Genomic DNA, 20,603 nt, shown 5'->3' with positions numbered 1-20,603 from the left:
GAAAACGCTCCTCTGTGATGTTAAGAAAATGCATGTGGTGCAGTGAAAAAGTTGACATTGTCAGATCCAATCAGGATGTTGCACATACATTTAATATCACAAACATACACAGTACACTTAACAAGTGACAGTAAAAATGTAAAGCGTATTCAGTCTAAATACATCATTGCATATGCGCTACAGTAGATCTTTTTTTTACTAATCTTCCCAATAAAGCAAATCCTGGTCTCCTGGAACCAGCCTACCTACAGCCCGAGTCTTCATAGAACATAATTATCAAAGTAAATCAACTGTATCTTACAGTTGCACTGCTGTTCCCGGTGCTCCGTCTCCCCATGCTGCACTCCGGCTCTCCGCTTCCACGGGAGCCTTCAACTCACACTCTCTAACAAAGGGAGTAGTGTTTGGTGAGATTTCCCCGTAGCCAATCGTGGCGTCGTTGCTCTTGGTAACCACGTCCATCATCTTTTGACACCCAATGAGCGGCGGAGGCGGGGCGGAGTCCAGGTGCGCCTCTGCGTCCACTTGGCAGAGCGCCTGGGAGCCGCCTGTGGGCAGGAGTGGATCTGTCAAATGCGAGGTTCCTTTAATAAGAACGACCAGACCGGCTCCGAGAGTCATGGCGACCGCAGCGTCTAACCACTACAACATCCTCACCTCCAGCGCATCCATCGTGCACTCGGAGCCCGGCAGCATGCAGCAAGCCACGGCGTACCGGGACGCGCAAAGCCTGTTGCAGAGCGAGTACCCGCTGCAGAACAACAGCCACACGCTCAGCCACGCACACCAGTGGATCACGGCGCTGTCCCACGGAGAGGGAGCCCCGTGGTCCTCCAGCCCGCTCGGCGCGGAGCAGGACATCAAGCCGGCGGTGCAGAGCGCGCGGGATGAGATGCACAACTCCAGCAGCAACCTACAGCACCAGTCGCGGCCGCCGCACCTGGTGCACCAGACGCACGGGAACCACCACGACGCCCGGGCGTGGAGAACCACCACCGCGGCGCACATACCGAGCATGACGACGACGAACGGCCAAAGCCTTATTTACTCGCAGCCGGGCTTCAGCGTGAACGGGCTGATACCGGGCAGCGGGCAGGGGATGCACCACCACAACCTAAGAGACAGCCACGACGACCACCACAGCCCGCATCTCAGCGACCACGGCCACCCTCCGTCCCAGCATCAGCACCAGCACCGGCCGCAGAGCCACCACGACCACTCGGACGAGGATACGCCGACCTCGGACGACTTGGAGCAGTTCGCCAAGCAGTTCAAACAGCGGAGGATCAAGCTGGGCTTTACGCAGGCGGACGTGGGACTCGCCCTGGGGACCCTGTACGGAAATGTGTTTTCCCAAACCACAATATGCAGGTTTGAGGCCCTGCAGCTCAGCTTCAAAAACATGTGCAAGCTGAAGCCTCTGTTGAACAAGTGGCTGGAGGAGGCGGACTCCACCTCGGGCAGCCCGACCAGTCTGGACAAAATCGCGGCGCAGGGGAGAAAAAGGAAAAAACGGACTTCTATTGAGGTAAGCGTGAAGGGAGCTTTGGAGAGCCATTTTTTGAAGTGCCCTAAACCGGCAGCGTCGGAAATAATTACCTTGGCGGACAGTCTGCACCTGGAGAAAGAAGTGGTGAGGGTTTGGTTTTGTAACAGGAGACAGAAGGAGAAACGCATGACCCCTCCCGGAGGAGCGCTGCCGGGGAGCGAGGATGTGTACGGGGACACGCCGCCGCACCACGGGGTCCAGACCCCGGTCCAATGAACTCTACAGGATCTCTCCGCCAGGACTTGTTTATCCTTTTTATTTATCCCCAAGGTTATATATAAATCACTGGACTATGAAACAATATAGTGGGTGTTTTATGTATAATAGATTGGAGTGAGTACTTACACAATATCTGCAGCGAAAATCTGAAAAATGGAACATGTGTGAGGGGAGAACGGGACATTTTTTTTCCTCTCCCAGAGCTAAAGGAACATACGCTTCTCCGAGGATACATGCCCAGCACTGTGACTCCAGTCGACGCAGTTTCAAGGTGTAGCCCCTATTGTGTATTGAAATCATACTTGACGAAAAAAAAGAGGGAGGGGAAGGAGGGTACCCAACGCATAGCTGAATGGTTTCCATTCGCTACTTTTATATCAAACCCAGCGCATTTTTCCTGTGCGTAAAATGGAAAGCAAACAGACAGAAGGCGTTTAGTTTTGTAGCTCCGAATTGTGCGTCCGGCAGTGATAGGTGGGTGGTGCGGAGGGGTCAAAGGAGCTGCGTTAACAGAGTAAACTGGAGGCCAGTAAAGGCTGCAGGACCCCAGTCCAGTGGAGTCCAGCTGGGGGTGAGCATCGCCTGAGTCCCATCTGTCAGCCAGAGCCGCTTTGCATTACAAACAGTGCTGGGAAGTGCAGGCAATTATTTATTCTAAAGACTGAGGTCAGGATTTAGTAATGAATACAGGTTATTATTATTATTATTATTATTATTATTATTATTATTATTATTATTATTATTATTATTATTATTATTATTATTTTAAGACCTGTTTGCAGCTCGCTGGCTGAACTTTTCTGTAATTGTCCTGAGTGCAGCGATGTGATGCGACCTCCGCCATGACTCAAACAGAGGTATAGACAGAAAGGCCATTATAGTTTTCACAGTGTGAGCGTTAAATAACGTTATTCCCCCCCTCAGAGCGTCTCCCCAGCTCTACGTAGGGCTCCGTGGCGATTGATTGGATTATCTGGCACTTTTCCACAACAAGATGGGCTCTAGATAAATATATATCTACAAAAAAATATATGTCACCAATTGTCACAGAATATTTGGATCCACTTTTGTAAATATTGTATAACTTTAAAAGTCATGGCTTAATCCCTTTTCCTTTCCTCACTTGGGCACTTTTTGGATTGATGATTTAAAAAAAACAAGCAGGCTGAGTTTCTAATAATCCATGGATGTTTAGAAATGAAGTCTGGGCAAACTTTATTCACAACCTACCTACTGCCTTGTATTTGTCTGCTATTTACTGTTCATTTTACTCCCGAAATTAAGCATTTAATTTCTGTGGCGCGTTTCTGCTTTTAAGTCTTTTTCCCTTTCATCCACCTGACGTGAAATCAATTGAATTAGTTTAAATTGTCAGTTAGGTTCTGTTGGCTTTTAATTTTCCGAGTAAATTAACATTAGATTATGATCCAAATAAAATATAGTCATTCACAAAACTCAATTCAGATTGACAGTTAATCCATAAATTAATCAGGGCGGAATAAAGACGGAGAATTCTGTTAAAAAAGTAAAAGTAAAATTCTCAACAATAAAAAGGCCTTTATATTTTTTTCCCAAAAGTAGTGACATTCCAAAAAACACAGCATATTATCCAAACGATTATTATTATTGTTATTATTATTATTATTATTATTATTGTTATGCGAGGACGATGTCATTGATTTCATTTCAGCCATTTTGTTTTCCTTCGCTCGTGTTGCTTTATTATGGGGTGCATTACAGCTAGACATTTAATTTTATTTTTTTACTTTAATTAATGAGATTGTAATTTATTCTACAATGGCTTTCATAGGTGAGATCAAGCGCGAGATAGCCTATATACGAGATAACACCGAGGAGGCTTTTGTTTTGTAGGTGACAAGAGAGTACTTTTATTTTGCAGCGGGATTGCCACAGCCTGGACCGTCACAGCTAAATGTATATACAGCTTCTCTCCGAACTGTAGCTTGCTTTTTGTTTTATGCAAATACAGATATCCAGGGATTTTGTGTATTTTTTCTCTCCTCTCCCATGTGGAAAGAGCTTTTTCCCCCGTTCCTTCCTGTTTTGTCCTCACTGGAACCGTCACGGCATTGATATCTTTTTCTCAGTAGCTTTAATAAATCGATCCAAGTCATAATTCACTGGAAATCCAAGACGTGGGATGTAGACCTGTAGCAATCCAACGCTGTTTTCTTGATGTTTTTGTTTCCTTGCTTGTTGGTTTTGTTGGGGGGTATAGGCTTTGTCATATTCACTGGAGGAACCTGGGGTAGATATAAAACAGAGGTAAGAAATGCCTGTAGGCGTTTTATCACTTGACACATGAACAACGGACTTGCACATTTTTAAATAATGGGGTTGATATTAAACAGCTTTTTTCCAACGTCCAGACTAACTGTATTTTTTTCTTCAGTTCAGTAAAGGATGCTGCTGCAGCCTGACAGCTGTGCTCGTAAAAATATGCTTCTTACCTCGAGCTCATTGGTTTGTGTGGAATTAGTGGCTGAGAGAAAATCAGGGTTGATGAATGGAAGATTGGGAGCCGGTGATGTGTTGTTGTTGCTCCAGGCTGCTTTGAAACGTACTGGCTTTGGCTGGAAACCCACAGCTTCCATCTAAGGTTAAATTGGGGGTTCCCAAAACGGGGCCCGAGGACCGATATTTGTCCGTAGGAGGGCTGAAAGGGGTCCTAAATGGTAATATTTTGGCTCCACTGCTCTTATTTGGAGCTTAAGGGGAATCTTTCTCTCTTGCATGCTCAGTGTTGTGAGCTAAAATAAAACCGATTAGCATTCAGAATGGGTTGCAACCCACCCCACAAAGCACAAAGTAACAGGGTTGGCTTTGCTTTTGTTTTTCGCCACAGATTCTGCGTTCTGTCCTGAAGAGTAAAATTCCAGTAAAATTCCGCAGCTACCAAACATTCCGGACAGGAAACGCACCATAGGGAGTACGACTTAAATAACAGCCTCTTGCTTCTCCTCAGTTTTAATTCAGTCCATTAGATGTTCTCACTACTACAGAAGGATCTGGACTCTAAACGGTGATACTCACTTTGGTGACCTTGTTGGTATTTTCACATTTTTTTTCTTACGTGTTTCTTTTTAATATCGTGCTATGAATCACTGCTTCAAATTTTTTTTAACAAACACTTTGCAAAATCGATTCTAAACAATTCTCTTAAAGAGACACAACTGGTATTTTCCAGTCACCTGTTCAAAACTGCGCTGCACCATTTGGTTTCCAATAATAATTTTAATTACAAGTGGAATTCTTCCCTTTGGCCCCCTGGCTGAGGGTGAATAGGTGAACCCGTGGATAAACGGGAAATTAGATTAACATGCTTCAGCATTAATGGGTAAACGAGGAGATCAATGAGGAATCAATAGCTGATCGCTCATTTATGGCCAATTAACCTGATCATAAACAAAACAGTGGGTGTTTATTTATTGATTGGTTGATTTAAAAATCCATAGGCTAATTTCAGTGACGCAAACATAAGGTAATTACACATTTATTCATATATTTGGTTTATTTTTATCTATTATTTATTGACCTTTTTGGAGCCGGTGTTATTTTAACCAACCGCAATAGTCCTAATAATAAAATCTGCTCATCCACACACACAGTGCACAGTCGCTGCACAGTGAATCATTTCCCTGTGACGCTGTTGTTGTTGGAGCAGGGGAATAAAAGGTGTTCTTCTCCGCATCGTCATCACCGTTTGACCTGCCATTTGGATGCCCGGCATGAAATGACACCCGGAAATAAAGCCCCGTCTCTGATCTCTGGAGTTGACTTTTGTGGAGCTCCGTAATCAAAAGTGTGCGCCCTCCTGCCCTTCATCCGCTCCCTAGCAGATGCAATTAATAGCGCGTCGCGTTAATTACACCTTCCTTTTTATTTAGGTGACTTGAAATTTCCCATTAGGCTCCCTCATATGAGCAGAGCTGCTCTGCTCTGGCGCCGAGTGCTGGGGAAAAAGCGTGGAGAGGAAGGCTCAGTGCTCTATCGCCATCTAGCGACGCCACAGTGACCCGAGGGTGAAGCTGGAGTCATTCCACTACAGAAAACAAGAATGCTTTAAAGCTATATTGAATTATTAACCTCTGTGGTCCGACTGGGTTTGACTTGGGAGGAAATAGACCCAGAAACTAATAATTTCATAATACAAATGGAAAAAGACTGGTCATCATCAGTAACTGTATTTTAAGTAAGACAACAAACAATCAGTAAACAAAAGTAATAACCTGATATATCTTGGAACTAAATCACCTCCGCTCAGTATAGCAGACACACACCATTGTCACATTCCCCTACAACTTGCCAGTGAAATATTTAAACCCATTTTATTTTGAAAGACTTTCATGTTTCCTAAAGGTCCTTGTTTCATTCGTCACAGATAGTACGAAGACAAGGAGATAATTAAGTGTTTATTATAATGTTTACTGTAGTTATTTAAAGGTCCTTTCACAGGAAACAGTTAAGCAGCTTGTGACAGACACGCGTCTACCCATCCCACGCTCTCAGAGACATACTGTTAGAGGTGGGTAGATTTTGCTGTGGGATGGAGCAAAGGATAGAAAAAAGGACTAATTAAACATGTTACACACAGCCATGAAATCACATCCGAATGTGAGAGACTACACAACGTGCATTCTGTGGAACAGACCTGTTGCCGTGTGCGACGGCGTCATACATGGTTTTGTGTTTTGTTCTTCCCTCTGAACCTCTGCTGACTTTATTCTCATACAAGGAGCCTGAGAATATCTGACGCGGTTCAATATGGAAACGGACGCCGAGTGTGACTGTGATCAGGGCGATATGGCCAGAGTCACGGCAGCTGTGCTTAAACTCAGCTCGCTCTTTATTACCAGTATTAGCAGAACAGCCCTGGATTTACTGAACATTACACAAGAGACGAACACTGGATTTATCAAATCCACAGTGTCCCAGGATCAGTAAACGCCACATTCCTTGGAAATGTTCTGCTTTTTAAAATGTTTTGAGCATCTCTACTTCTGTGGCAAATGGATCCCACAACTGATCGACGGACGGAGAGGTCACTTAAAATAAATTTAAAAACTGGATTTTGTCACTTAACAACACTTAACAACTCCTCTACAAACACAGAGCTCAACATACAGTGTATGAGCGATAGACACGGTCCGTTCAGGTTTTGTTCTGGCTTCTGGTCGGTTTTTTGCTTTTCTCTATTTGTCCTCATTAAACGAAAACTGTAAACTCCCCTTTGGCTGCTTCTGTTTTGAGGTGGTGTTATTGTGCAGGCTGGTGACTGCCGTGCCGTAACGTGATAGAAGAGTTGTCTAATTTTTGTTATAAAAGGTCCAACTGAACTATTGAACTGATAAACAAACTATGTCCTAGATTAAACAAGAGTAAACAAACTAGAGCTCAATTTGAGGTAATCACTGGATCTGTATGTAACATTACAAGGTGTCCCTCTGCAAATAAAGACCTTGCTCACATCGGAAGTCTTTAATGCACGTTTTTATCAGATTATGTGGATTATTACACTCTTTTCCTCATGTCTTCCTGTCTAGCTTATATTAAAATCTCTGCATGAGTAAACCCGTGATCAGAAATTCTACTGTTTTTATACTGAGGAGGAGGTCTGAGCTTCCAGCAACAGGGTAATGAAGTGGGCGGGTTATATGATGTACTCACTGCTGTATGAGGCACAAACAAGTTTTATTAGCAATGATCCGATTCTCCAACTTTTAGACATGATGTTACTCAGAGCACATCATGTAATTTAACACTGTGTGGATTCCTGGGGTCTAATCGTGATGGACAAATATTTTTTTTGCTAACTTTATTTATCCCTCGAGATCTTAATCTAATGTCCTTTGTACGAAGTCCCCCTGTCAAACATCATGTCCATCTCTGAATCATGTGAAGATGAATCATCCTTCTGGAGCAATCGCTCGTCCAATTGCTCTTCCTCTCGGCTCCCCCCTCCTCCTCCCCCAGCACACAGACAACACTGGTGCCGGCTCACGGGCTGAACATAATTTCACCATTTGACATTGTTGTTCTTCAATTTCACCGCGATGCATCGCAGCTAATTATACTCTGCACACTTAAGCACACAAACACGCGTGAGCGTTCATTTGTAAACGAGTTATTGTTTAATTATAACTTCACGTGAACTTTGCTGATCAGCGGGGTGAATCGTGTCTCCCCTTCAGTGCGTAATTATTCAGCCTGTAATTGCTCGGCCTGTTTGTGAGACACGCTCGTCTCGCGGCGAGGCCGTTTTGCCACGGAGCTTCACATGGACACCGCCCAGGAAGGTTTAGGCACTAAAACGTGGCTAGCAAAGCGTTACTCCAAGACCCGATAACACTCTTATTAGGGTCCCCAACTTTAAAAGCTTTCAATTGTGCCTAAAGGTTCTCACCAAATGATAAATACAGACAAAACTAAACTTTATTTAAAAGCGCATTGTTAGGCAATCTTTACAAACCTCTCACTACTTCACATTTAACTCACACATGCTTTAATTTCCCCCCATTTTTGTTCTATTCCAAGGAAACAACGCTGTGATCAAGATCAGTATCTACCGGCAACACTTGTCTTGTCTTGTCTGGGCCCCTAAGTCTGTGTTATTGGAAAATGCGCTGAATGTCTTTATGGCAGAACACAAGATTGTCGATGTGGCAGTGACAATAAAACATGACAAAAAATTATTTTAGACTTTTTTACCCCATTATTTTTTATCTCGTGATATCCAACAAACGTTCACCGTTTCAAATGAAACATTCTGAGACGGACACCTCCTATCACTCACATACACATAGGTACAGCAATAACCTGCTCCACTATGATGCTGCTACATTTTAAGAGGTCTCGTGTGGAAGAGGCTGAAAAGCTCTGACCTGGAATGAAGACAAGGGAACGAGCAAAGACCTGCTGCAATAAGAAACAATGGGATTTAGAAAATACCTAGTCCTAATTTTGAGGGTTTTAGGGTAACAAAATTGCTTCATCTGTGGTGTGACTCATTTACAGTAATTATGGGAAGATATCACAATTCTACAACTGGTGGGAGTGAAACAACTACCCGTATGGATTTGGCCAAAGAATCACTATATTTGTACTGTGGAAAACCAACCTTTGGATTATAGTATTTAGATGGATTTAAGAAACTGTGTGCTGACATTCTCTGAATCCCTGTAACAAATAATGACAAAAATAATACGCCCCAGACACAGCCGAGCGAGGGCTGACGGGGATATCTTCATTATTAGAGTCTAAGCTGGGAAACTAGAGAAGGAACAGCAAGCCACATAATGAAGGGTATCACAGTGAGGCCTCCCTCAGGCAGGTCTGAGGCCTGAGGAGGGCTCAGAGCAGGCAGACCACAGCGCCACGCAGACAGGTCTCACTGAAGACACCACTATTACCACACCGCAGGGTGCCGCCATGTTTGTCAAGGTATGAGAAAGCAAAGGCGGGGGGAAAGGAGGTATGGATCATCCGTGTGCCAACCCTGCTCTTGTTTACATTCCAACGCTGGATTTATTATTCACGAACAATATTCCCATCCATATATTCCCCCCGCAGATTCATCAGGCAGCGTCTGTAAGCTATTGAAAGACAAATAAAAAGCCGAACTAATTGCTGCGGATCCCCCCTGGATATATCAGCCTCGCGAAGGAGCGCGACAGCGAGAAATCAAGCTGTAGCGCCGAGCGGAAAGCCTCCATGAATCACGTTTGCATCCGAACGCACGGCAACGGCGGCGGCAAAGGCAGCGGTGATGGCGTTAGCGGCTGAGGAATAATCATTGGGGAGGCAGCTCAAATTAATACTTCAGCTGAGGCCGCCTCGTTCTCCGTCATTAGGGCACATTACAGGGCCACAATATACATCATTAAACCAGGCATAAACAATTCATTAAAAGGCCGTTAAGAAGACAAGCTAATGTCACTTCTCCCTGTGGTATTAATAGACTGTAAAATGGCAGAGGGTTAAGGAAAAAAGGATCATTCCGCCGCTACTATCCAGTCAGTCATACTGACTAATGGCTTAGCTAGTTGTTGTGGATTCTGTTGATGACCCTACTTTTCTTGCCATCACACTTACACACATCTACTTACGAAGCCTCGGCAGGAGTCATTTACATGTGTTAACGTTGTGATACTGTTCACTGAAGCTGAAGAATAAGAGAAAATTGAATATTAGCGGGCGTATTAGCGGCGGCGCGGGCACTATGCAGGATGGTAGGAGCGGGACTAAGAAGGAGAGGAGGCGTGCAGGCACGGGGCCTGCAGCATCAGTCTGCAGCCGTTACTTTTATTTCAAGTCTGGTGAAAGTGAGGCACCCAGTTTCTTTGTGACAGAGGCACAGTCCCCCCCCCCCCCACACACACACACTGTAGCGCAGCGTTCCACCAGTGGCACAAAGGATGATCACACATTCAGACTGGGAGGATGCATATTCATTACAGAAAAGCAGAGTCATCTCAGAAAGGAGTACGAGTAAGTGGGGAATTAGTTAAACAGTGACCTCTGAGTGGTGTTTAATTTTACATACATTGGTTCCTTGTGTTGCAATAGTCAACTGAGCCAACCAGTTATAATAACGATGCACTAAGCCTCACCTGTCCATTTCTGTTCGAAGTACCATAATTTGCATCATATGAAGGTCCTGTACTATGTTTCAGTGTCATCTGCGTTTTAATATGCCACACACTGTAAACAAACCTGCTCAGTCAGCTGTGAAGCCCACATTAGCATAGAGGAGCAGCATCCACAGCAAAGTGACACATGTCTAAATGTAAAACAGTGCTGGACTTTACTGTTACTGTCTGGCTTTCAGTCTCTGCACAGAGGAGGGTTTTCCTGATTTATATATTGCTGTTTATATATGCATAACGATTACATTTTGAATCACTCACTAAAGTAAACAGATTGTTGTGCATAATAATAACATGGCTGATTTATAGTGTATGGCGTTTAAATTGGTCAGGAGTGGTAGGGGACTAACGACCAGGGTTATGTGCCTTACTTTGGTTGAAGAGCATAAAAGCAAAGGACTTCACCACAGTCTATACCACATGGACTCCACACCACATTCAAACTGGAGTATAAGGCACAAATATTGACTAATAGCATGTGCTTAAAAGAAAAGGTCAAGTTGATTTGTTTTGTTTTTGTTTTTTTCAAAAAAAAAAGAAATGCTTTTTAAGCGCTAATATATATTACAAAAATTAAATAAGAAATTGCAACAAATCTTTTACAAATATACAAATACTGCAACATTCAACACTCAATATGTGAGAATTCTGCCTTCATTCAGTGCTAATAATTATCAGTCTTATGCCATTTAATCACAGCACTGGCTGGTAGCTTCAAAGACGACCCAGTCTGGTGTTACTCTCAATTAATGTGTCTGTTGTGCTGGTCTTTATATTAAAATATAAATAAAGAATTAAAGAAGAATAAATACATAACCCCTGAGTTTCAGGACAAATACAGAAGTCAAACACAGTATTTCCACCTTCTGTCATTTTAACACAACGCACGACTTGTTTCACATTACTCCTTCCCATTACGTACCGATAGTGACTTCGATCAAACAGCAGTGATTTAGTGCACGGCTTAGTGTGAACAACAACAGGAAAAGCCTGCAGCAGCAGCATGAAGGCCCGGTGGAACTGCTGACTCTTAATCACATCTCAACTTTGGACACAAAACTCCTGCGTCCACATTTTAAAAGCAAAAAAATAAAAAAAAAACACTAACATAATCAGTGATGTGTGTGTGACCAAAGCAAGTGCAATTAGTATGGAGACATATTTCAAATGACCTAAAGGTTTGCTTCACCAACAAAACTTCAGTCGAACATAGGGTTTGCATTGTGTGTTTATGCTTCAATCAAAGCTATTTTCTAACTCAAATATCAATCTCTGTAGTGTTAACAGCAGCACATTGACTATAACTAAAAACAATCAATGTGCTTTTAAACATTTCACTCCATCCTCCTCCAATATCTGATTTTATATTTCTCATTTTATACAATCACAAATCATTCTCTTTTGGTATTCGCCATTAAAGTGTTAATCCTCAAAGCTTTATTCTCTATGAGTCAGTGTCTGTTGTTGATTTGATGCCTTGGGTGTTTTTCCATTGCTGAATTTATAGCGTATGTGTAAATGAAAATATATGTCGTTCAGGTTTGCTGACAAGATCTCACATACAGTATGTTGTGATGAGAGCACGTCGTCAGTGGATCTAGCGACTTTGCACTCTATGCGCAGCAACGCAAATAAACTTGTGATACATGCACAGGCACCGTCCATAGTGCACTGTGTGAAATAAGGCTGTGTCCACTAGTCATGCTTACAAAAACAACACCAAGTATGATTTTGTATGATTAAATCTGAAACTGGCTTGAAGTTGAGTGATGCTGTCATTAGCTGCATATTGTGACAAGGCACTGACCAAGGCCCTGATGTATGTTACCAGCTAACATGACGATGGGACAATTGAGTCCTACTACAACTGTCGGACTGTCGTTGTCCCGAACAAGATGTTCAAAAGGAGCATTGTTCATAAATGTTGCTCTGTGTGTCTTGCTTCCTTGTGTTGTGTAAATGCTGATTCATATTCCAGGTGTAGCCGTGTCACTGCAGCAACCCTGATTTCAGGTCTCCCAAAATAAAACAACAAAACAATGTCAGCTTCTAAAACCTGGAGACTTCAGTCGTGGTGTGTGTCGATCCAGTTAATCCAAAGAACCTCTTCACCCAGCCCCTCTGCTTTATTTACTGACTGCTAAAAGCAGATCTTGTCTGAAATACAGGGGCAGACAGGCAATCTTCTCCAACAACTAACCTGACTGTCCTCCACCCTGGGGCAGTGTTTGCTGATGCACCTCCCAGCTCGGCTTCTTCTGGACAATGAGGAATGAGACGGCGCTCCGCTCACTGAGTGAAGCTCTTCTTGATGGCCACATTAGGAAAAAGGCCAGAGAGCTCCTGGACGACCCGTGTGTCCACTTGGGAGCAAAAAGAGACGTCCAGGAGGCGTATTTGAGGGCACGACTGGAGGAGTTTTTTCAGCGAGGCAGCACTCACCAAACGGGTACCTGCCCAAAAGAGAGGTCCCAAAATGGAGAGTGAGATACAGACGAAGAAGACCTTAAGGTGAAATAAAATGTATTTGAACATAGATAAACCCAGCGATGTAAAACAAAAAACCTATACACTCATGTTAGTAATAACAGTTCTATGATGAATATGAAGGTAAGTCTGCATCTGTGCCAGACGAGCGCTTACCCAGTATGTCAAGATGTTGCAGCGAAGGGCAGTTGGCAGCCAGCTCCTCTATGTCTGAGTCACAGACGGTGCGGTTGGCAGTGAGGAAAAGTTTCTGTAGGCGCGGCAGGCTGCGGGCGAGGTGCTGGAAACATCCGGTGCTGCTCTGCAGTGTGGGACACCAGCCCAGGTCCAGCTCCTCCAGCATCCTCAACAACCGCACATCAAACAGGGGAAGTGAGGTGACACGGTCCACAAACTCACACCTTAACTGGATGCAAATAAGCTCTGCTTCGACTCTGTGGCCTGCAGTTATGACTATAGGGGTTAGACAAAGTAAAGACTAATAATAACTTTGTGTACATGCCATTTATATTACAGACAGCTTTACAGCACACAGTGGCGGCAAGGCAAAGAGAGACGAAAGCTAATTAAAAGGACTTCAATCATGTTTATTTACCCCAGGAAGAACAAATGCTCTTCAAAGTACTCAATCTCTTGCTTCTGTTTACCTGCAGCCGGAGACGAGCTCTGCCAGGCCTCGGTCTGTCAGGTTTCTGCAGCGCCATAGGTCAAGTGAGCAGAGTAAGCGACAGCGAGCGGCCAGCATACTGGCCACAACGTCATAGTCCTCAATCTGCGGGAGAGTCACCCAGCGGTTAGCATCTATCCAGCCTGTGTTCACTGTGGACTAACTGCCCCGTCTGAATGTCAGGAGACTCATCTATAAACCAGCCTTCTCAAATGGAGGGGTCGATATAGAAGGACATTTGTAAATGATTACAATGTCCGGGTGCAGTTAGAGTCATTATAAAGAAACAGGGGAGATCTGTACTCTCTCAACTGAGAGTCATAGTCATTGTGTTTCTATAGCAGATTTATAACTAATGATAACAATTAAATAAGAATTTTAGTAAAGTATCTGTTGTTATCATTGTTATAGCCAGTGCCCACAAGTGCAAGTACTATGCTGATTCCAGTCTGAACTATTTTTACTAGTGTTTCTACACCAGCATTCTTTAGACAAGGTCGTGCAGCTAACAGGCTTTGCTCTATTTGAACTGCTTCCTTTATATGTGCGCGTGTGTCTGTGCATTTCTCACCCTCACACAGCTCCCTAGGTTGAGGTGCCTCAGCTCCACACAGAAAGTCAGGATGCTCAGGATCGCTGTTTGCTGAGGCAACGACGAGAAAGAGAAGACAAATACGTTTTATTTTATTACCCTTATCGTGGTTTTATAGTTTGTCAGTGTTGTCAGCTTATGTTTAAGAACCTATGGCGTCATAAAACTGCTGTATTGAAGTCAACAATACAATAAACCCTGATAACGGAGTGTAAATCTAAAAGCCGTGCCCTGTACACTGACAGTACATGTGTATTTAAAGGAATTTAATATTGTAGACAGGATTTTTTTCCCAACATCTACTCAGAGTAAGCACAGGAAGGATGGGGCCCTCTAGAGCACCCCGGCCGCTATAATGGAGATATGGGAATTCAATGCCGCATCTGCCAACACATGCACCTCAGTGGCAGGTAAATGTGACAGAAAGGGAAGTGTGAGCCTCTGCTGTGTATGTGTGTTTAGTGTGTGTACTCAAGTCTGTCGCTGGCATCTTCATAAACACCTCTCTCCAGCAAGCTAGCCGTTTAATTAGAGCACTGACAGGGTAATGACAGCTGAGTTGTCGGGACCTCAAAAAGACACACAGCTCGCTCTGTCTTCCTGGGTATAAACAACATGCAGCCTGCTGCCTGGCTCCACCACAGAAACTCTACGCTGCTACGAGGCCACAGCGCTGCTCTGAAGATACGCTGAGGTGTTACACCTAAAAACTAGTCATTTTTCAGACAAGCTCAGGCCTGAAGACACGCAGTAGGTAGGTGTTTTTTTTCTGAGTGCTGATGTCAAAGTTGAGTCAGTTCATCTCAAAAGACAACAACAGAGGATTATTTTCACCCAGAGTACTGGAAGCTATTTAAGGTGACATCCATGTTACAACAGGGCTTCTCTAAGTTTACAAACTGGATCTAGAATTTAAACACAGATGTATTCTTTAACAACTATTGGAAAGATATGGTCATTACTGTAATTACTTTCTGACGCTGACTAATGATTATGTAGCTGATTCTGCTTTGAGCTTTTATAATTATTGTCACAAGTTACAAATTAACAAAGAGGTGCTACCTTGTAAAAATATATTTAAGTTAAATCTTATTAAATATCCAAATTCAATTTGATTAGCTATTTAAGACAACATTGGCCCGTTGTATTTCAAAAGGAGCGATAATAATCCACAGTTACACCGCTGGCTGTGCCTACCTCTATCTTTGTCCGGTAAAGCACCAGTCTGCGGAGGCGGGATAGTTTGGAGATGTGAATGAAGGCCTGTGGGTGGAGGCGGTCACACGAGGACAAATTCAGCTCCTGCAGCACTGGACAAGTCTGGGAGATGACCTCAAGACAGGCCTCATTCAGGAAGTGGCAGCAGGACAGTTCCAAACAGACCAGACTGAGACCACAAGCCTTCATGAAACTGTTAAGAGATATGGAGAGAAATGAGTTAAAGGCATAAGAAACTCAATCTAATATTAAATGAGCCTAGCTCTGCTGTCCTAAAGTGATTTCAGGATCTCTTATTTTATATCTGGTAGAATCAACACTGTATTTTTAAGCAAGTGTTTATGCCTGTATGTTCTAGTCTCTCAAGGTCATTAGTAGTTTGCCGACTGTCTGACCCACTGAAGCCGCTCAGGGTGAGAGCGCCACGGCTGCCAGTCCAAGACAGGTTGAGCCTCTGGAGAAGAGTGCAGCGGCTCTGCAGGTGTCCCAAAGAGGCGTCACTCAACCGGGCCCAGTACGGCTGCAGACTCAGCTGAGTGTACTGCAGCGGGTCGCAGCAGTGCTGGTGCAGCAGCTTACAGGTCTGGGCCAGATGGCAGAGGTCTGGCAAGGTCAGGTGGCTTAGTATCAGCTGGATGAGCTGTGGATGGAAGGTGAGATGGGGTTATGAGAGGAGGAGGAGAAAGGGAATGGGTAAGATATGATGGGGGGGGGGGGGGGGGGGGGGGGGGGGGGGGGTGTACCAAAGAGACAGAGCAACAACAAAACTGTTAGATCTAGTAGAATAACATACAGGAAGCCAAAGCAAACATGGAACATTAAAGAGTGGAGGACCCGAGAACAGACAATCAGGGAGTAGAGAATGTTAATTGCATCCCCTCTGTCAGGCAGATCTAAATAGCAGTTATCTGGGACACAAAGCACTGATAGCAGGATCAGTGGCGAGGTGAGTCAGCTTGTTCTGCTCCATGTTTGTGTGGCTCTTGAAGAGAGACAATGACTTCTCGTTGCGAGTGCGTGTGCTGCAGTGAATTAACAATGCGCAGTGTTCAGGCGCCTATCAGCTGACAGATAATAGCTATATTGTGTTTCTGAAACAAACACGCGGCGCTTGTGAAGACCGCTGTCAATGGCTGCGGTTTGGAGGGGAGATAAAGAGAACGAATGTGAAGAACACGATACATCGGTATGGCATGAAAATGACTTTGGGTTCACTAAGCGCATACAAGATCACATGTCAGAATGGGTCCAAGCACAATGAATACTGTTACGAGTTTACATATAATGTTGTTAATAAGCTTAGAGTTCATTTTAATTTAAATGTATGATCTATATCTCTAATATTAGAGTATTAGATATATAGAGCAATATTTATATTTTGATAGAGTATTACTTTATACATGACACAGTACTTCTGTGCTTAGTAGCGTTTTGAGGTAACAAATTTTCCCTCATCTGACCTGAAATACTACAGTGTAAAGTTTTACTCTCATTATATGTTCACTGGTCACTGTTCATAGCATTCTGCTCATCCACAGGTGGCAGTGATGCACCAACAAGTGGCGTGGAAGAAGAAGACGACTATAATCTAGTAAACGTGTAAATACTACAGCACTTTAAATGATGAGCTTTGGATGTTTTATGATGCAAACTCAAGAATACATATATTCCCATCGTTTACTGTATCTGTTTCAGGAATCTTAGAAACTCTTCTATTCCTGTTGTTTCCACCACCTCTGAATGTCACCAATATAGGTGAAGACTCTAATCACCTCATATGGCAGTTTGTCAAAGTAGCCGTTTCCAGTTCTGTGGTGTTTGCCATCAGCACGCAAATGGCCTCCAACATCAGACAGCTCCTCTTCACTGTCACTCAGGTCACTAATGTCGATGATGGGCATCTTATAGAGCGCCAGCATGGGCCGCTCTTTCACGCCGCGCAGGATAACGGCGTCCAGCTCAGTGTAGTAGTCCAGCAGAGAGCTGTTCACCTCCAGTCGCAGCAGGTTGGTGGGGAAGCTGATGTGCTTGATGTTAGGGGAAAACTGCCGGGCCTGGGGCGTGAGCACCTTGGTGGGGTCCCCTGCCCACAGAACCTCCCACCTGGACAAAGTGAACCAGGAAGCAATATCAGGATCAGGCTCGATATCTGAGACAGATTTTTTTCATCGGTTGCTGTAAGAGTACAAACTACAAAAACATATGATTCTAATCGTTGTTCAACAGAGACTAGTATAACAATAACGATTGTATAACAATTCAAATGACAAATGACTGCTGTTACTGTACCTGACATCTGTAGGAGGGTTCTGGGAGAAAGGGTTGTGAGAGCAGGCCAATATCTGGACTATGGCCCCAGGGTAATATGTCTCAAGCACCTCCACTGCTGTAGGGTAAACTGGTTCCTCAAAGCCCAGCTCAATATAGTCCTGGCTGTAGAAGCCTTTAGGTGTGCGACGGAAAGCTTGTGGTGCGCTGGCACACTGTTCCCACCACCTCCCGTATGATCTGAATACAGCTGTCTGTGTAAAGTCCCCTGAGCTAGGGTACACGTTGGGTACCCCGGCCAGGTTCCACATGGTATAGGACATGCTATTCTCACTCCCATAGTGGGAGCTGAAGTCCAGAACCTCCTTTGCATACTGCTCCACCTCCACACTAACCGGCAACACCGCCCGCTGGCCCGACTCCACAGCCCGCCGACTGGTCAGGGCCTCACCTCGAGTCCCACTCCTGGAGCGTCGCCGCAGACAGATATAATAAAACATGCTCAAGATGGTTAACATAGGGACCTGTGGGGCTGACAGGGACAGTGGGGAGAAACAGAGGCAACAGGGTGGAAGAGCCTCCACCTACTGGAAGCACACTGGTTCAGGAGCAGGGGGTGTGCAAGACGTAGGGTCGAGGCCCAGCTGCATGCATGACCTGTAGGTTGGGCAGAGACAAACATACACAGTAGTGAGCAGCAAGACAGCATGTCCAAGACGCCACAACATTCTGGTATCAGAGAAAACCTGTAACACTCGTTGACTAGAATATGGACTTGAGTTCCCTTCAGTACGCTTAAATTATTACAATTATTTCCGCTTCATTAAATTGTGTAAAATGCAAAATGTAAACACACGAGCAATCCAATCAGTGATAACAAATACAATTGGCCCGATTGTCTATAATTAACGAGAACGACAACTAAAGTGCGATTAAATTCAAGCTAGTGTCTTTAACATCAGGGTTCACGGAAGCACGATAGTATGATCATCGTCCACATCACAGCACACGAGCTAAGCAGCAGTAATTTGGCGTTGTGTCAAACCTCTGCTTCGAAACAGCGATTACCAAACTTTCTACTGTGAAACATCACCGCTTGTCCGCCTGCTGTCGTGACACACATACAGTTCAAATACCCATAGCATTCTGGCTAACTGGCATTGGCGTAAACTACACGTTAATTTAAAACGTTAGTTGTCACGAAAGAACTAACGTTATTGCTTTCTGATATAAATCTCACGGTTACTATAGTAAATAACAGCTGTCTCCACGAGCTTATCTTATGTTGTTGCTGACGTTGTAATAGTAAGTAGCTGGTGTTGGCTAACGTTAGCTAGCTAGCCTAACGACAAGCTGAGCCGTCTAAACACCGCTGTTAGCGTCCCTAGCTTGCATTGTCACACTACAAAGGGTGGAACATAAATGAAATGTACGGTAAATGTAGGGCGACGAATCCATTCATGGGGAGCAATGTTCCTCTTCCTTCTGTCAAAACGTTCCATCAACCAAACTACACTCCTGCCATTTAGCTCATGATGCCTTCAGGGAACGTAGGAAATCCCCTAACTTGTTCAACCGCATTACAAAAACATCCATATTAGTATTTAATGCACGAATATCTCAATGATACCATGTATGTGAGATATTGAATTTTAAAAAATGTATATTAGTGGGTGTCGTGTCAATATGTAGCATAAACATGTTACCAAATGTAGAACTGCCTTTTTTTCCTAACCGTCCCTCTGTCTTGTAAACTGCAGGCTATTTTTTATTTTTATTCCAAATTATTTCAAATTTCAACCATAAACAGCAGCCTACCATGTTTTATAATGTCTCTGAAACAGGATATGTACCTCTCCACAACATCTTGACGGGGTTCATAACAAAAGCTTTCAGTGGATCATTAAAAGTCCCATCAGTTCCGTGCAGTAAGACATCAACATCCGGTCAGCTCAACTTCAAAGTAAAGGGTTATGATGACGGCTGGATGAATTGACAAAAATATCCTAATCTCAATGTTTCTCGTTTCCTCAGTCAGATTGGAGTCACCTACATTTAAATCTGCATGTGTCACTCAATAAATGAACCAGTACTTTCATCCTCCATCTGCAGTCACCTCAGATGCAAGCTGATGAAGCTTTAGAAGCTCAGTCACCAGGGCAACTTTCTTTTTTCTTTTTTTTTTTTTTTTCTCCGGCGCCGGTCGAGCTGGCTGCTGGTCACAACAGCTCCTGTCCTCTTACTTCTATTTATTACTTTCTTCACTTATTTAAGTTTACCTTTCTAGTGTGTTGTTAGTAACATTAGTGTACACAACCTGTACACAGCTTTTTTATAGTTTTTCTAAGTTTGGCGCAGTACAAACGCTGTTTTTAAAGCTACGATGTGCGTCGGGGTCAGAGCGCGCATTGTTTACTGTACTGCTTTGTACTGTGCCAACACAAACTGTTCTGTACCTGTATTCTTGCTCATCTGTACTGCTGTTGTGAGAGGTAATTTCCCCACTGCGGGACTATTAAAGGTTTTCTTATTCTTATTCTTATTCTTATTCTTAACTTAACAACATCCAAAATATCACATCAACATGTTAAGGATACTTTACTTGATTTTTTATTCAATATTTACAGTTTATGTAAACTCTCTTTTCTCATCTTGTTCAGACATGTCATTAAAGAGAAGCTGTCCAGAACTAAATAATAAGTGAGGCTGCCACTGCTGGAAATGCAATGCATTTACCTTCTTCTAAATCAGTGATGTTTTTTTTACATATTTTCTGCTGCTGCGTGATAAATATACATTTGTTTAAGCATGTTTGCAAAAAACAGAGTTTCTACAGCTGGCTTTAACAGATAATCCGTTACATACTGGAGGTCTCAGAATTGCATTTGGGGCTGATGTGTCAGCCTAAAGAGTAGCAGCCTTTGTTTTGGCGCTAGA

General features: G+C 43.7%; 2 protein-coding genes across 6 annotated transcripts; one reads left to right on the top strand and one right to left on the bottom strand.

Annotated features, from left to right (window-relative positions):
- Window positions 1-478: 478 nt before the first annotated feature.
- Window positions 479-4,151, top strand: pou3f2b (POU class 3 homeobox 2b). The gene has a single exon (XM_029128832.2). It carries the CDS (start codon window positions 479-481, stop codon window positions 1,763-1,765), a length of 1,287 nt encoding a protein of 428 aa, XP_028984665.1. The 3' UTR covers window positions 1,766-4,151.
- fbxl4 (F-box and leucine-rich repeat protein 4) lies at window positions 2,683-19,769 on the bottom strand. Of its 5 annotated transcripts, XR_008692750.1 has the most exons (10): window positions 19,520-19,769; window positions 17,688-18,323; window positions 17,171-17,501; window positions 15,794-16,038; window positions 15,378-15,591; window positions 14,160-14,231; window positions 13,569-13,693; window positions 13,078-13,265; window positions 12,635-12,887; window positions 2,683-4,032 (listed from the first exon to the last, which is right to left on the bottom strand). XR_008692750.1 is itself a non-coding variant. In XM_029128830.3 (9 exons), exons 2-9 carry the CDS (start codon window positions 18,182-18,184, stop codon window positions 12,724-12,726), a joined length of 1,836 nt encoding a protein of 611 aa, XP_028984663.1. In that variant the 5' UTR covers window positions 18,185-18,323; window positions 19,485-19,769; the 3' UTR covers window positions 6,189-12,723. The 5 variants fall into 5 exon arrangements, 4 of the variants coding, with proteins under 4 accessions (XP_028984663.1, XP_028984662.1, XP_028984660.1 ...); XM_029128830.3 differs by lacking the exon at window positions 2,683-4,032 and having other exon boundaries at window positions 6,189-12,887; window positions 19,485-19,769; XM_029128829.3 differs by lacking the exon at window positions 2,683-4,032 and having other exon boundaries at window positions 6,189-12,887.
- Window positions 19,770-20,603: the final 834 nt, after the last annotated feature.

This window comes from Betta splendens, chromosome 16, assembly GCF_900634795.4.
Source record: "Betta splendens chromosome 16, fBetSpl5.4, whole genome shotgun sequence".
Classification (NCBI taxonomy): Eukaryota; Metazoa; Chordata; class Actinopteri; order Anabantiformes; family Osphronemidae; genus Betta; species Betta splendens.
The sequence above is the reverse complement of the archived record's forward strand: the minus strand, read 5'-3'. Positions and strand labels throughout refer to the sequence as shown.